The following is an 18,494-nucleotide window of genomic DNA, read 5'->3' as shown; positions in this document are numbered from 1 at the left end:
TTTGAGAAACCATGTTTACACCCAGCATTTTTACAGGCTGCTTATGAACAACTATAACTTAATAATGGATGAGCGGTTTCTTACTCTTTTTTCTTATCTGGGAAATTTATCAGGTAAGATCCAGTCACCCACCTTGACATACCTCTAACACTAACACAGAGCATTGCATCAATAATGCTACTACAAAAGTTAACATTTCTCAGGGAAAACTAACGGCAACTTATCAGGAAAGCTTAGTTCAAACCTTCTTTAGTCTCTGCATCACTTTCCTTGTCCTGGACCCCGATCTGGAAGATGGTGTTGCACAGGGTTGCCTGCAGAGTTTCTTTCAGGGGTTTCAGCTTGATGAAACTGTCCACAGTAAAAACAAACTTAGACTTGGGGTAAGATGCCATCTCCAGCAGTTCGGCTTTATTGGCGTCTTTGATTCCGACAGCGAAAACTGTGACACCAGCTCGACGGAGAGCGATCGCAGGTTCCTTCACATTATCCTGGGATTTACCGTTTGTGATTACCACCGCTACCTTCGGGAAATCCTCCCTGCTGCCCTTTTTTTCAGTGAAGATGTTTTTCAGGGCGAAGTGTAGGGCAGCTCCAGTGTGTCTATCACCTTGACGGTAAGGCAGGAAGCTGATGAACTGCAGAATGTCTGCCTTGTCTCTGAATGAGTTGAGGGAGATGTGTGCAGTCGACACGTTGTTGTATGTAACAATGCCTACTCGGATTTTAAATGGACCAGTTTCCAGGCTGCTGATGACCGAGCGCAGGAAGTCACGTATCAGCCTGAAGTTTTCCTCTCCAATGCTTCCAGACTCATCAACAATGAACACAATGTCTGCCTGGTTAGCCGTTTTGCAATCTGTGAAAGGAGCAGACTCAGTTTAGTCAACCCAACTGAAACTGTATGTGATGTGAATCTGAAGCCTAGACTGTCACATGTACCCCAATCAGAAAACATGGGTGAATAAGGAAGTGCGGCTTCTACTAAAGGCACGTACCAATACCGTCAGATCAGGGGACGCTCAGACCTACAGTACGTCCAGGAATGACCTGAAGAGGGGCATCAAGAAGGCGAAGCACAGCTACAATCCGAAGAACACTTTGTCAGCTCTGACTCACAACATATGTGGATGGGCATTCAGGCCATGTCTGACTACAAGCCCAGCAATTCCACACAGACAGCCATGGATTTGTCCTTCCTCAATGAGCTAAATGACTTCTATGCTCGTTTTGTTAATGACAACAAAGAAAAAGAAACCCTACCCCCTGATGACAGCATTTCAGGACGTGTGCTTTGAGCATGTGCAGAGCAGCTTGCAGGGCTCTTCACAGACATCTTTAACCTGTCGCTTGCCCAGGCAGACATGCCAGCGTGCTTCAAGACCATCTTCATCGTGTCAGTGCTAAAACACTCATCACCAACTAGCCTGAACCACTATCGCCCTGTTGCTCTCACGCCCATAGTTATGAAGTGCTTTGAGCAACTGGTCCTGGCACACCTCAAGGCATGCTTGCTCCCCACACTGGATCCTCACCAATTTGCCAATCGAAGCAACAGGAGTACAGAGGATGCTGTACCCACAGCGCTGTGTACTCTCACACCTGGACAACAAAAATACTTATCCAAGAATGCTGTTTATTGACTTCAGCTCAGCATTCAGTACAGTTATTCCCTCCAAGCTGATCACCAAACTTGTGGATCTTGGAATCACCAGCTCCACCTGTACCTGGATCATGGACTTTCTGACCAACAGACCCCAGCATGTTAGGTCAGGGTATAACTGCTCTGCTGTGTGCCGAGCCCGTTCCTCTATGACTGCAGACCTAGGTGAGTCTGCTACAGTGAAGAACTAAAGCTGTGTGGCGCTGACAATAACCTGTTCCTGAGTACCAGCAAAACCAAAGAGCTCATTGTGGACTTCAGGAGACAGGAGACAGACACCCATGTCCCCATCTACATAAATGGCACAGCTGTTGACCGGGTGTCCAGCTTCAAGTTCTTGGGGACCCACATCTCTGAGAATCTGTCCTGTTCAACTACAACCTCCAGCCTGGTCAAGAAGGCCCATCAGTGCCTCTTTTTCTTGAGGACACTGAAGAAAAAACACCTGTCTGCTGTCATACTGAGTAACTTTCACCACTGAGTGATAGAGAGCATCCTGACCAACTGTGTCACAGTGTGCTGTGGGAATTGCTCTGTTGCTGACAACAAGGCACTGCAGCAGGTGGTGAAAGCTGCGCAATGCATCACAGGGACTCCACTTCCTGCCACTGAGGATGTCCACAAGACGAGGTATCTATGCCGAGCACGCATCATTCTCAGGGACTCCTCTCATCCTGCCAATCAACTCTTCCAGCTCCTGTCCTCCACAAGGCGCTACAGGAGCCTTCAGTATATATGTATATATGTAGCACATCTGTATATCTGCTCGTCTGTAGAGCAATATAAATATCTGTATACTTAACTTATATGTACATAATCTGTCATAACTATTTCCATCTTTTATCCTACACATATCTGTATATAATCTGCTCCTATTGCACTTACTGCTTTTGCATTTCTGATTAGATGCAAACTGTGTTTCGTTTTCCTGTGTAATGATAATAACGTTGAATCCTGATAATGCTGCAGGCAGATTTCAGGCATGATTGAGTTTCACTCACCAAACAAAGCATAAAACCTAAGCAAAATATTAAAATGTTAGCCTCCATGAATAAAAGAACAGAAATGGGGGATTTCCTTCCTTCATTGAGTCTTTTTATGGTCTACTGTGACATGCGAGTGAAAAGGCTAGGCTGACATGTTCCAGATCCAGGTTTTTGTACACCTGGATCACAGTTGATAGTAACGGGTCTTAAACTACAGTGAACGGCTATTTAGTTTTAAAAGAGCAAAGGTACGTTGAAAAAAAAACCCTCAGGTGATTGTGTGGAGACTTTCTGCATCGTTAGTTGGGATGATCTGACTGCTTCCTCTGGAAAACTCTGGCTTACTTATAATAAACCATCGTTGCATTTATAGCTGCTTCAGAAACACTGCTGTGTAGTTACTGATGATGATGATGATGAACTGATGGCGGCTTTCTCACCTTCAGTGACAGTCTCCACTCTCCGGGCCGTGAGCAGGTCAATCAGCAGAGTTACTCTTGAAGAATCAAAGATATAGCCAGGGCTGGCAAAGCGGTCCAGAGCAGCCTTTGTCGCACCTGCGTCCATCCCCACAATAATTACCCCCTCGTCTTTCAGATTTTCAGCAGACCAAAACACAGGATCATCCGAGTCTTTTCCAGCCACTACAACCAAATACTGTGGGGTTCCCTGTTGTGCGCGGCCTCCTGCCTCAGCAGTGAAGAAGTTCTCTTTAGCGTAGGACAGAGCTTGTCCAAGATTTTGTGGTTGGCCTGTTTGTGAACGCAGTCGGAAACGTCGAGCAGCGGTCACGATCTGCTGCTTGGTTTGATAAGTGTTGAGACGAAAGTCAACTTTGACGTCCTGACCGTACTGGGCCAAGCCGACACGGTAACCAGACGCTCCAACTTCCAGTCGATTCAACAGTCTGGAAAGCTCATTTCTAAACAGGGTAAACTGATTGGAAGCTATTCCACTGTCCACCAGGAAGAAAACATCTGCAAACCTGTCGACCAAAGCTGAGGAAGACAGAAGCAAAAGTGTTTTAGTACAAGTTCATGTTCAGTATACAACAAGCCTAGCGCTCATGTGATCTACTACCTGTCATGAACTGGCTGTGCGCAGGCTGGAGAGGACCCAAATGCGAACTCTCGGAAGAGAGGACGTGAACTCAAAATATAACTTTATTTTCTGAACGGAAAAAGGCAATACAAAACTAAACTGGGAAATTCTACTAATACTAGACCCAGGAAAACAGGGAGAGGCACACAACCATGAGGGAGGATGTGACATGGAACTGAGGGAGACGCTGACATAATTACACAGAAGACAGCGAGGGACGTGGGAGCACACGGGGAACACAGCTGAGACCAATATTCATAACAAGACAGGGGAAGAGCGAACAGAGCATGACGTACAGCGACAGGAGACCATCAATGTAAAACGGGAAGCACACAGAGACGCAGACTGGAGGGGCGAGAGAGCACAGAGGAGCACGAGAGAGAGAGGACAAGACGAGCTGGGGAACATAGGAAAACATGACAAAATCAAACAAGGAGAAACACGGCGCAAGCACTCATACAACTAAATGAATATACACAGAAGGAGACACAGGAGTCAAGACACGAGGGGAATCTAAAAGGTTAAACAGAACAACCTAGGTTCTATAGAATAAACACAAGGAACCTAAAACATAAATAATAACACCAAATGACGAAAAACACAAGTGAACACAAAACACTGGGTCAACAGACCCAGGACCATGACACCACCTCACAGTGCTCAGAGGCACAGCTGAGGATGGACCAAGCAAAATGTGCATTTTCAGCTTTCTGTTGATTCTTGTGTCAAAACTGTATTCAGGTGCTTCTTAGATATAATTAATCGTGCAATAAAGAGATCACTGTATCAACCAATCAGCTTTCTTTACCTAGCGTCTGATCCTCCAGACTGAGACAGACCGTTTTCAGCAGGTTGTTGGTCTGGTCCTGGAGCTTCTGGTAGCTGACAGTGGTGAGGACGAAGCGCTCCGAGGGCCAGTTAGCGATGGTTATAAGCTGTGTCCTGCTGAATTCTCCGACCCCGATGGCGAACACGATGACACCGTGCTGCCTCAGTCTACTGGCAGGTTCCAATACGTCATCTGTTGATTTGCCATCTGTGATGACCACAGCAATCTGAGGCACACGGCGCTCGGCTCGGCTGCCGGCCTCTTTGGTGAAGTACTCCGTCCGGAGGAAGTCTATGGCTTTGCCGGTTTTTGTGCCGCCTCCTCGGTGGGCAAGGTTTTGCACTGCAGCCAGCAGGGAATTCTTGTCCCTGTGATCCGTCAGCTGGAACTCTGGATAAGGATCGTCGCTGTACTGCACCAAACCGATCTGAACCTTGTCGGGGTCGATTTCAAAGCCCTGGATGGTTTTGCGGAGAAATGTGCGGATCTCCTGAAAGCTTTTATCATTGATGCTGGACGAGCCATCAACTAGGAAGACGATGTCACCGACGGTGACGTTTTCACACTCTGGATAGCAGCAAAAGAAAATCAGTGTTCATACACAAGTATTACAGGGAGATGACACACAGTCCCAGAATAACATTATCAACTGTAGAATAAGGAGGGGAGGTTTTTCTCATTATCATTTAATATTTTAATATGGCATTATTAGTTCATTAGAAGTATATAACTAGGGTTGCAAAATTCCCGGAATTTTCAAAGATGGAATCTTTCCATGGGAATTAACGGGAATTTATGGGAATAAACGGGAATTTTCAAAATTGAAGGTTGGCTCTTCTTAGGGAACTTAAATATAGTTGAGGAAAGTATATTTTAGCATAATATTGACAAAAACAAACAAATGCAATTCAAATACACTTGAATATCCATGCCATTCCTTAATCACATGTACAGAGCACAAGCTTGCTGCATGGCTATTGAGACCACCTACTGGCACTGTGCATGCCTCCATCACATGTACACATGGACCACACTTTTGAGCCTGAAGGACAAAGAGTATTAAAGGCACACATTTGAGCCTGTGGACTTAACAAGTGAGGTAAGTTTTGATGATATTATGGGAAAATATATTCATTAAATGTTTAAATTGTGAATATCACATAAAATGTATTAATCTGGTAGATAGCAATCTGATAAGATGCTAAATAAAATGCTAGCATCTGATAAGATGCTAAATAAAATGCTAGCATCTAATCAGATGCTAAATAAAATGCTAGCATCTGTTAGATGCTAAATAAAATGCTAGCATCTGTTAGATGCTAAATAAGCCATAGCTAGTATAACATAAAGAAGATGCTAGCTTCCTCATTTGGTTGTTTTGTTTTGAAGATCATTCCAGTTGTTTAGCTAGCCTTACTATTTATATCTGTTTATTATCATATTGCAATTGTATTATTACGATCTCTTGCATTGCATTAGCATTTTTACAAGCTCTTGTTTTATTTTACAGAAAAATGCCACGTGCGCTATCTGATGTGTGGAGACATTTTACACCAGCTAATGTACAAGGGAAATCTGTATATATGTGTAAGTATTGTGATAAGACGTACGTGAAGAATGCCACAAAAATGCAGCAGCACATTGCAAAGTGCAAAAAAATTCCTCAAGGCCCAACACATGCAGCAGCCAGGAGTTCCACTCAAGGGGAAAATGAATCTGTTTCAGCTGTATCAGAGTCAGATACCCACTCATCAGCTCCTGGTCCCTCTGGCATCAGAGGATTCTTTGATTTTATGGATGACACTAGCCAGAAAAACGCAGATGAGTGTTTCGCTCGTGCAATCTATGCAACTGGCTCACCCCTGATGCTGACATCCAATGTGTACTGGAAGAGATTTTTGAATGTTCTCCGACCAGCATACATTCCCCCAACCAGACATGCATTGTCTACTCATCTACTGGATGAAGAGTTCAGTCGAGTTCAAGCAAAGGTGAAACAGACCATTGACCAAGCTGACTGTATTTCAGTCATCTCTGATGGATGGTCCAATATCAGGGGACAAGGAATTATTAACTACATAATCACCACTCCTCAGCCTGTGTTCTACAAGAGTGTAGACACAAAGGAAAACGGACACACAGGCCAATACATTGCAGATGAGCTAAAAGTGATCATCAATGACCTTGGACCAGATAAAGTTTTTGCACTGGTCACTGACAATGCAGCCAACATGAAGGTTGCCTGGGCACATGTGGAGGAGACCTACCCACATATAACTACTATTGGCTGTGCAGCCCATACACTAAATCTTCTCCTAAAAGACATAATGGCACTAAAAACAATGGACACTCTGAATAAGAGAGTGAAGCAAGTTCTGAAATATGTTAAAGGCAAACAAGTAACTTCCGCTACATTTCTGTCAAAGCAAAAGGAAAAGAACAAGAGTACTACACTGAAGCTTCCCAGCATAACGCGATGGGGTGGTGTTGTTATCATGTTTGACAGCCTTCTGGAGGGAAAGGAGTCTCTGCAAGAGATGGCCATATCTCAGTCTGTAGGCATCGACAGTGACATCAAGAAGGTCATCTTGGATGATGTGTTCTGGGAAAGAGTATCTAGCAGTCAGAAAATCCTCAAACCTATTGCAGCAGCAATAGCGAAGATAGAGGGGGATGGTGCCATCTTGTCAGATGTCCAGTGCCTTTTTGCAGAACTCAAAGAAGAAATCCAGACAATTCTGCCCACTTCCCTACTACTGAAAGCAGAGGAAACGGCTGTGGTCAAGTCATTGGAACAGCGGAGGGAGTTCTGCATGAAGCCAGTGCATGCAGCAGCATACATGCTGGACCCCAAATATGACAAGGGCATACTTTCCGGGGAAGAGATCAACGGTGCCTATGCGGTCATTACAGCCATGTCTGACCACCTGGGTCTCGATAAAGGCAAAGTTCTAGGCAGTTTGGCAAAGTATCGAACAAAGCAAGGCCTTTGGAAAGGGGATGGAATATGGCAGTCATGCCAGCACATATCTGCAGCCACCTGGTGGAAGGGACTATGTGAATCTGAGGCCCTTGCACCTGTAGCCTCCATCCTCCTCCAAATCCCACCATCATCAGCCGCCTCCGAGCGCAACTGGTCACTGTTTGGGAACACCCACACAAAGGTTCGCAACAGGCTCACAAATGTGAGAGTGGAAAAGCTGGTCGGCATTCGGGCAAACCTACGGCTCTTTGAGCCTGACACAGAGCCATCCTCAACAAAGCTGGAAAGTGACACTGAAGAGGAAGACTCAGAGTTGGATGCTGAGGAAGTGGACATGTTGTTGGATGATGATGAGGTCCAGGAAGAGTCTATTGACTGAGCAAAAATGAGAAAAGAGGATTGCTTGAAGGAAGATTTGAATGTTTAATGGGACGTTTTTGAGGATAAGTGGCATTTTTCATTTAACCTTTTGAATGGGACTTTGTGGAGATTTTTGGACAGGGGGCATTTTTGAATGAGCGGGGTTAGGGGATGGTAATATTGAACTCAACATTTCTGTTTTTATTCATCCATGAAACAAGTTATTGAAACGTGTTCTATTCTACTGTACTTACAAATAAATCTGTTGAAATATCTGTTGAAAACATTTTGCATGGAGGTTTTCTTATGATTTCTGTTTATATTTATGCTTGGAAATAATATATTCCCAGTTAGTTCTCCTAAATTCCCATTAATTTCCATAATTCCCATTATTTCCATGGACAGTTTCCAATATGGAATATTTCCAAAATTCCCAAGCTTAACTTACCATGGAAATTTACCGGAAACTTTTCGGAAATTTACCGGAAATTTTCCGCCCCTTTGCAACCCTATATATAACCAGCTTTGCATTAAGCATGGATTGAAGTTTTTGATCTTACATTATTCTTTGCATTACAGTGATGGTGATAACTTTAGTTTGATCTTTTCTTACAGGTACCAGAATAATAACATGATTTTCCATTGCAGATGTAACCATGATCATTCCATACACATTGCAGTTTGTTGCTTATTCTAGAGTTGTGCTCAAGTTAATTAAAGGTTAAAAGCTACAGCCAGCGCGAGTCTGGCTGATCTATGGAGGGCAAAGGCTTTGAGCTTGGAAGGCCGCACGCGCTTACACAGCACTTATAAGATGTTATTCTTGGTGATTTTGTGCTTAGTCATGTTTTAATATGTTTTAAGTAGAAGTAGCTGATCCAGCAATATTCATTTAATATTATATACTTGATTTAGAGCAATACACACTGATGGTCTTAACAAATGAAAGAGTCCTTGTAGCTGCCATGTTGTGTCTTAGCAGGGTACAGACGGTTCCAGGAGACGGGGGCAGTTAGCATCTGCCCTCGGGAAGGAGACAATGTTATTCTTTGTGTTAAATAAAATTGTCAACATTGATTGTATTACACCTGTCACTACGCATGAGGGGGCGTCTAATACCCTGATTTCATAAAACTATGGTGATGTGTTTTTTGAGATGAGATCTGAGACCGTCTGCATACAGTGTCCATCTCCCACGTGTGTGATCATTAAATCATCGTTTGACTCAACCCGACCGGACCAGTGTTGTTATTGTGGGTTTTTCCTCTGGTGTCCATCCCCAATATTTTGAACCTTAACACAACTAAGCTCCATTAATTGTGATGAACTCATGAAACAAATGTTCTGTCTCCTGTTCTCTACTATTAATCCCACTAACCCTCTACGGCACACGCTATGAGCTTGATTTGTTTTTGGTTTTTTGCTGCTTACTATTGGATGCTATACCATTGTGAAAAACGGAAAAATATCACACTTTAATGGAGTAAACAGAAATATATCAGCAGAAAAATGAATTAAATTGGTGTCTCAATTCCTTTAGAAAGGATAAAATAGACTTTTTAGTCTGGAAGCAACACCGTGCCCCTGATAGTTAACAGTTTGTCTTTGAAAGCAATCACATGAAATGTACAAAAGCACATGAGCACCTGGATTATCCTGTATCTAAACTCAGGTTTCAAAGACACAGCCCGGCATGCTGCGTTCAAGTACCGACCTCTGACTGTCTGAGCAGCGACGCCACAGAAGAGTGCCGCCGTGATGAGGCTGAAGAGAAGACCTGCCCTCCCCGTCATGTTGGGACCGCTCACGTAGTTCTCTCCTCCTACACCAGCAACAAGACGGAAAGAGTGCCAACAACATTGTAGACATTATAAATTACGTGAACTTGCTTTCACGCATAATGACGTGACTTTATTTTTTAATCAGTTCATTTCACGAAGTCTAGTCGTTTGTCCAGATGAAGCTTTGCAAACCTAAGCCGTGCTGCCGTGCACGTTTTTGGAGCGAACGTTCTCCTGTGACTCTGCCCACGGGCGGATCTACAGGGCTAGCATGGGCTGGCATGTGCCTCCCTAAAATAATAATAAGCTAGCATTAACACTTTGAGCCTAGCTACAATTAACAGTTAATGTGAACTCTAAAACAGAACATATTACATAGTGAGCCCCTCCCCCCCACCCCTCCACCAATGAAATGGTTCCTCCTGTAGCTCGGGACCAACTTTACATCTTTATGTGAGTAACAGCCGATGCTTGTGGTTGTCCCAGAGCGCATTTGAATCAACACCGTGGGCATTTCCAGATTTCACACACGAGGTTTATTGTTCCAGTCTGGAAATGGAATGAAGGTTATTGCTGTTAATGCCGGCGCCTCCAAATCACATGACCGATGTATAGGCTTTGGAGCGTGATGTCACGGGAGGGGGTGTGACCAGGATTTTTGGTTGAGGCGCCATATTTCTGGGCCAAACAAAGCGCTAGCGAAAGAGGAGAGAAAGCACACGGTTAACACGTACTTGCTGTGTGGTCGTAACGTCAGACACACAACTGGCAGGAGAATAAGCTTGAAAATAGTTTATCTTTTCATTGTTTCCCCACCTGGAAGCATCATGAGGTTTTATTTGCGATGTGATCTGGGGTCATAACAAATTAGAACAAACATCCTAATGAGTGATTTTGCAGAACTATGTTCTATTTATAGAGTTGCTATTTGGCATTATTGCAGAAAAACTTGCCAATGAAATGGATGAAACACATCGTGACTGGTTTCCAGCGCTACACACGGGCACTCTGAAATCCCTGCTTCAAACGTACCACCATGCCAATCAGATTACTTCTTCCATGTGAGGGTGAAGAGGGGACCCTCCTGGGTAAGATGGTGAAGGTTTGCTGTGTCTGCTGAACAGTCTGGTAGTAAAACCAGGCACAAATGAAACTTGCTCTTGTTAAATACTCTTAAAAGTCTTGTGCTGTAAATACCGGCAATTTTTCAAAAGATACATTAAACCGAGTAGTGTTAGTGGTGGGTGATATTATGTAATTTGAAAAATGTGTTTCTTTATTCAACAAACGTGGATGTGTCCCTCCAGAGGTTTATAATTGTGAAACTGGTTCACCTTGTACGCGCTGACTCCACAGACAAGATAAGAAAATATATCAGGCTGGGTGACTAGCGGTTGGTCTTCAGGGTTTCTACTCCACGGCTGTACTTCATACGGGTCCACATTTCCAGTGCTCGATATTTTTGGCAAATACCGTCTCTTTGCATCTGGACACAAGCTGTCTCTGTACCGTCCTTTTTCTTTTGAGCTGCTTTTAAGCATGTTTCTAACAACCTTCCTTCCAGCTCACGCCAGAAATATGGTGCCACGCTCCCACAATACATTGTGCCGATACGTCAGTTCCAAAGCTCTATACTTACTGCTTTGATGTATTGTAACCATATATGTACAATGCACATTACAGGACGTAACAGTAGGTGTAAAAGAAATGGCTTTGGTTTCCATGCCACCCTGAGAAATCTTCTCTAGTTTTCTAATTCTACTGTTATGAACTTTAACCTTTACCATGCTGAGGCCTGTCCACCTGACCTCCTATGTCAGGCGTTAACGAGCACTGGTTAAAGTTTTTTTTGGTGTTTAGGGCAAATAAAAAAGGTTCGCTCGAGTCAGAGAATAATCTGAAATGCAAAGATGAGTTAGTTATAACACAGACAACACAAGAACCAACATTTTTATATTCTGCCAGTTAGAAATATTTCTTTGATTTTTAATCATTCTAAAACACTCAAATCAGAATCGTTAATCAATTCTATGAAATACTGAAGAATTACAAAAATTAATTAAAGCTGCAAGCAGCGTTATGAGGGCCCTCGCACCCCCGGCACGTCGAGCCACGCCCAACACCTAAAACCAGCACCTCCGATCTGATGTCACATTGATGGAATTCATGCATTTAACCACCAGCTAACATTTCAACTCATTCATTCATGATTAGTCAGTCGTTCCACTAGGTGACGCTCTACCCATTATGTACAAATGGCATAACAAACATTTCCGAGCTCGAGTCTCATCACGCCTGCGACCTTTGGGAGAGATTGGATATTGTGTTTTTGAGTGACAGCAGATTACTGCTTTTTGGCGAGTGATTCAAACTCTAAGTGCCGCCATAACCACCCCGTTTCCCTGGACGTAAAAAGCTTCGCAATTTAAAATCACAAAGGTCTTTAGATTCCACACACTGGAGAATGGTTCAATATGATGAAATCCCTTGGAGGAGTTCGTCAAAGTATGAAGCCTGAAAAGAGGAGAAAATGTCGCCAAAATTGCACATTAATTTTAAAATGGCTGACTTCCTGTTGGATTTGGGATATTGCTCCAAGAGACTTTTTTGTACATCTTGATATCTCCTATAAGCCTACCAGGTTTCAGATTCATACATAAAACACAGAGCTGGGGCTGTGGTTTTGAAATTTTGTAGGGGGCGCTGTGGAGCCATTTTGGGATATTCAATGAAAATGATCACATAACAACAAAGCCTTCGTCACATTGGAGGTGTGTGCCAAATTTCAAGCCTCTATAAACTTGCCAAGACCCTCAAAAGCCACTTCATCTTTCATCGTGAACAGCGTTGCCACCAGGGTGCGCCGTTCAGTTTAAAGTCACAATTTTTGCACTGAAGCATCACGAGGGACTGATGGTGATATTCACCGCTTTTGAGGTGGCCACGATGAACCTGTGAAAATCAGTACAACAAAATTAAAGCCATGACATTTCCTGTTGCCACTAGGTGGCGCTGTCCGTATTTCCGACAATGGGCACATCAATCTGTTCAGGGCGCGTCTGACATCATGCCTGTAAAGTCTGGTACTGATCAGACTGGATTTCATTGAGTTATACTAATTTGTTTCTTCATGGCGTGACATCAAAGTTCGCCATGCTGCTGGGGTCACACCCTTTTGCGAAAACTCACAGTTTTCACTGTAACCCAAGACCAACTCCTTAAGGCTTTCCTGGAGAAATTTGAGGCTGCAGATGTCACCCATCACTATACTGTACCCCAAAGTGTAAAACATGACATTTCCTGTTCCCACTAGGTGGCGCTGTCCTTGATGTCAAATATGGCAGTTGAAATATGTTCAGGGGTGGAGCCTTATCATATGTGTGCTCTTTGGTCCAGATCGGAACATGTATGACAGAATGAGAGGCAATAAGATTTTCATGGCGAGTCATCGAAATTCGCCATGGCGCCACGGCCTCATAGTATTGTGAAAACTCAAAAGCTCCGCAATTTAACATGGCCCAGGTGTGTAGTTGACACTGACCAAAGATGAAGCTTATACGACCAAATCCCAAGGAGGAGTTCGAAAAAGTTCGAGGCATGGAAACGGCAAAATTAGAGCCAAAATGTCACCTTCACGTCCAAATGGCGGACTTCCTGTTGGGTTTGCGTCAATGGGCCCACTGACTTTTTTGTTCGTCTTGGCATGATACATATGTGTGCCAAATTTCATACATGTAGCCCAAACCATGTGGTCGTAGGGCTGCATTTTACAAGGCATAGGTGGCGCTGTAGAGCCATTTCCCAGTGCTCATATGTAAAACCATTAAAATACAAAATTTTTCACCAGACCTGGCATGTGTGCAAAATTTCATGAGTTTTTGAGCATGTTTAGGCCCTCAAAAAGGCCCTTGTTTGGGGTGAATAATAATAATAATAATAATTAAAGCTGCAAGCAGCGTTATGAGGGCCCTCGCACCCCATCGCGTCGAGCTACGCCCAACACCTACAACCAGCACCTCCGATCTGGTGTCACATTGATGAAATTCATGCATTCAACCACCAGTTAACATTTCATCTCATTCAATCATGATTATAGTCGTCCCACTAGGTGGCGCTCTAACCATTACTGACAAATGGCATAACAAACATTTCCGAGCTCGAGTCTCATCACGCCTGCGACCTTTGGGACATATTGGACATTTTGATTTTGAGTGACAGCAGATTACTGCTTTTTGGCGAGTGACTGAAACTCCACATGCCGCCATGACCTCCCCGTTTCCCTGAACGTAAAAAGCTTCGCAATTTAACATCACAAAGGTCTTTAGATTCCACACACTGGAGATTGGTTCAATATGATGAAATCCCTTGGAGGAGTTCGTCAAAGAACGGTGCCTGGAAAGAGGGGAAAATGTCACAAAAATTGCACATTAATTTTAAAATGGCTGACTTCCTGTTAGATTTGGGATATTGCTCCAAGAGACTTTTTTGTACATCTTGATATCTCCTATAAGCTTACCAGGTTTCAGACTCATACATAAAACACAGAGCTGGGGCTGATGTTTTGAAATTTTGTAGGGGGCGCTGTGGAGCCATTTTGCGCTATTCAATGAAAATGATCACATAACAACAAAGCCTTATGCACATTGGAGGTGTGCGCCAAATTTCAAGACTTTTTAAACTTTCCAAGCCCCTCAAAAGCCACTTCATCTTTCATGGTGAACAGCGTTGCCACCAGGGTGCGCCGTTCCGTATAAAGTCACAATATTCGCACTGAAGCATCATGAAGGACTGACGGTGATATTCACCGCTTTTGAGGTGTCCACAATGAACCTGTGAAAATCAGTACAACAAAGTGTAAGACATGACATTTCCTTTTCCCACTAGGTGGCGCTCTTCATATTCCTGACAATGGGCACATCAATCTGTTCAGGGGGGGTCTGACATCATGCCTGTAAAGTCTGGTACTGATCAGACTGGATTTCATTGAGTTATACTAATTTGTTTCATCATGGCGTGACATCAAAGTTCGCCATGCTGCTGGGGTCACACCCTTTTGCGAAAACTCACAGTTTTCACTGTAACCCAAGACCAACTCCTTAAGGCTTTCCTGGAGAAATATGAGGCTGCAGATGTCACCCATCACAATACTGTACCCCAAAGTGTAAAACATGACATTTCCTGTTCCCACTAGGTGGCGCTGTCCCTGGTGTCAAATATGGCAGTTGAAATATGTTCAGGGGTGGAGCCTTATCATATGTGTTCACTTTGGTCAAGGTCAGAAAATGTATGACAAAATGAGAGGCAATAAGATTTTCATGGCGAGTCATCGAAATTCGCCGTGGCGCCACGGCCTCATGGTATTGTGAAAACTCAAAAGCTCCGCAATTTAACATGGCACAAGGGTGTAGTTGACACTGTCCAAATTTGAAGGTTATGAAATGAAACCCCAAGGAGGAGTTCGCAAAAGTTCGAGGCATGGAAATGGCAAAATTAGAGCCAAAATGTCACCTTCTCTTCCAAATGGCGGACTTCCTGTTGGGTTTGCGTCAATGGGCCCACAGACTTTTTTGTTCGTCTTGGCATGATACACATATGTGCCAAATTTCATACATGTAGCTCAAACGATGTGGTCGTAGGGCTGCATTTAACAAGGCATAGGTGGCGCTGTAGAGCCATTTCCCAGTGCTCATATGTAAAACCATTAAAATACAAAATTTTTCACCAGACCTGGCATGTGTGCAAAATTTCATGAGTTTTTGAGCATGTTTAGGCCCTCAAAAAGGCCCTTGTTTTGCCTGAATAATAATAATAATAATTAAAGCTGCAAGCAGCGTTATGAGGGCCCTCGCACCCCCGGCACGTCGAGCCACTGCCAACACCTCAAACCAGCACGTCCGAAGTGATGTCACATTGATGGATTTCATGCTTTTAATCACCAGCTAACATTTCATCTTATTCAACCAGGATTATAGTCATGCGACTAGGTGGCGCTCTAACCATTATTGACAAATAGCATAACAAACATTTCCAAGCTCGAGTCTCATCACACCTGCGACCTTTGGGAGAGATTGGACATTGTGTTTTTTAGTGACAGCAGATTACTGCTTTTTGCGAGTGATTGAAACTCTACGTGCCGCCATGACCACCCCGTTTCCCTGAACGGAAAAAGCTTCGCAATTTAACATCACAAAGGTCTTTAGATTCCACACACTGAAGAATGGTTCAATATGATGAAATCCCTTGGAGGAGTTCGTCAAAGTATGAGGCCTGAAAAGGGGGGAAAATGTCATCAAAATTACACATTAATTTTAAAATGGCTGACTTCCTGTTGGATTTGGGATATTGCTCCAAGAGACTTTTTTGTACATCTTGATATCTTACACAAGCTTACCAAGTGTCAGACTCATAGATGAAACACAGAGCAGGGGCTGATGTTTTGAAATATTGTAGGGGGCGCTGTGGAGCCATTTTGCGCTATTCAAGGAAAATGGTTACATAACAACAATGCCTTCATCCATTTGGAGGTGTGTGCCAAATTTCAAGCCTCTATAAACTTTCCAAGCCCCTCAAAAGCCACTTCATCTTTCATGGTGAACCGCGTTGCCACCAGGGTGCGGCGTTCAGTTTAAAGTCACAATTTTTGCACTGAAGCATCACGAGGGACTGATGGTGATATTCACCGCTTTTGAGGTGGCCACGATCAACCTGTGAAAATCAGTACAACAAAATTAAAGCCATGACATTTCCTGTTGCCACTAGGTGGCGCTGTCCGTATTTCCGACAATGGGCACATCAATCTGTTCAGGGTGGGTCTGACATCATGCCTGTAAAGTCTGGTACTGATCAGACTGGATTTCCTTGAGTTATACTAATTTCTTTCTTCATGGCGTGACATCAAAGTTCGCCATGCTGCTGGGGTCACACCCTTTTGCGAAAAGTCACAGTTTTCACTGTAACCCAAGACCAACTCCTTAAGGCTTTCCTGGAGAAATTTGAGGCTGCAGATGTCACCCATCACTATACTGTACCCCAAAGTGTAAAACATGACATTTCCTGTTCCCACTAGGTGGCGCTGTCCTTGATGTCAAATATGGCAGTTGAAATATGTTCAGGGGTGGAGCCTTATCATATGTGTGCTCTTTGGTCCAGATCGGAACATGTATGACAGAATGAGAGGCAATAAGATTTTCATGGCGAGTCATCAAAATTCGCCATGGCGCCACGGCCTCATACTATTGTGAAAACTCAAAAGCTCCGCAATTTAACATGGCACAAGGGTGTAGTTGACACTGTCCAAATTTGAAGTTTATAGGACCAAATCCCAAGGAGGAGTTCGCAAAAGTTCGAGGCATGGAAATGGCAAAATTAGAGCCAAAATGTCACCTTCTCTTCCAAATGGCGGACTTCCTGTTGGGTTTGCGTCAATGGGCCCACAGACTTTTTTGTTCGTCTTGGAATGATACACATGTGTGCCAAATTTCATACATGTAGCTCAAACCATGTGGTCGTAGGGCTGCATTTAACAAGGCATAGGTGGCGCTGTAGAGCCATTTCCCAGTGCTCATAAGTAAAACCATTAAAATACAAAATTTTTCACCAGACCTGGCATGTGTGCAAAATTTCATGAGTTTTTGAGCATGTTTAGGCCCTCAAAAAGGCCCTTGTTTGGGGTGAATAATAATAATAATAATAATAATAATAATAATAATAATAATAATAAGAAACGGAGCAGATACAATAGGGCCTTCGCACTCTCAGTGCTCGGGCCCTAATAATAATAATAATAAGAAACGGAGCAGATACAATAGGGCCTTCGCACTCTCAGTGCTCGGGCCCTAATAATAATAATAATAATAATAATAATAATAATAATAATAAACAGAGCAATTACAATAGGGCCTTCGCACTGTCAGTGCTCGGGCCCTAATTAAAGCTGCAAGCAGCGTTATGAGGGCCCTCGCACCCCCGGCGCGTCGAGCCACGCCCAACACCTAAAACCAGCACGTCCGATCGATATCACATTGATGGAATTCATGCATTTAACCACCAGCTAACATTTCAACTCATTCATTCATGATTAGCTAGTCGTTCCACTAGGTGGCACTCTAACCATTATGTACAAATGGCATAACAAACATTTCCGAACTCGAGTCTCATTATGCCTGCGACCTTTGGGTGAGATTGGACATTGTGTTTTTGAGTGACAGCAGATTACTTCTTTTTGGCGAGTGATTGAAACTCCACATGCCGCCATGACCACCCCGTTTCCCTGAACGTAAAAAGCTTCGCAATTTAACAACACAAAGGTCTTTGGATTCCACACACTGAAGAATAGTGCAATCTGATGAAATCCCTTGGAGGAGTTCGTCAAAGAACGATGCCTGAAAAGAGGGGAAAATGTTGCCAAAATTGCACATTAATTTTAAAATGGCTGACTTCCTGTTGGATTTGGGATATTGCTCCAAGAGACTTTTTTGTACATCTTGATATCTCCTATAAGCTTACCAGGTTTCAGACTCATACATAAAACACAGAGCAGGGGCTGTGATTTTGAAATTTTGTAGGGGGCGCTGTGGAGCCATTTTGGGATATTCAATGAAAATTATCACATAACAACAAAGCCTTAACCACATTGGAGGTGTGCGCCAAATTTCAAGACTTTTTAAACTTTCCAAGCCCCTCAAAAGCCACTTCATCTTTCATGGTGAACAGCGTTGCCACCAGGGTGCGGCGTTCAGTTTAAAGTCACAATTTTTGCACTGAAGCATCACAAGGGACTGATGGTGATATT

At 43.5% G+C, this 18,494-nt stretch overlaps 1 protein-coding gene across 1 annotated transcript in view; it reads right to left on the bottom strand.

Moving 5' to 3' along the window:
* LOC143419507 (collagen alpha-6(VI) chain-like) overlaps nucleotides 1-18,494 on the bottom strand; it is a 117,689-nt gene that overhangs the window by 37,165 nt on the left and 62,030 nt on the right. Inside the window, exons 3-6 of the mRNA XM_076886490.1 lie at nucleotides 9,637-9,744; nucleotides 4,559-5,146; nucleotides 3,090-3,647; nucleotides 245-859 (exon numbers count right to left, since the gene is read on the bottom strand). Of these exons, the coding sequence (XP_076742605.1) occupies nucleotides 245-859; nucleotides 3,090-3,647; nucleotides 4,559-5,146; nucleotides 9,637-9,715 (1,840 nt within the window). The 5' untranslated portion in view covers nucleotides 9,716-9,744. The remainder of the gene's footprint in view (nucleotides 1-244; nucleotides 860-3,089; nucleotides 3,648-4,558; nucleotides 5,147-9,636; nucleotides 9,745-18,494) is intronic.

Source organism: Maylandia zebra, linkage group LG1 (genome assembly GCF_041146795.1).
Source record: "Maylandia zebra isolate NMK-2024a linkage group LG1, Mzebra_GT3a, whole genome shotgun sequence".
Taxonomy (NCBI): Eukaryota; Metazoa; Chordata; class Actinopteri; order Cichliformes; family Cichlidae; genus Maylandia; species Maylandia zebra.
This window is presented reverse-complemented; position numbering and strand designations above follow the sequence as displayed.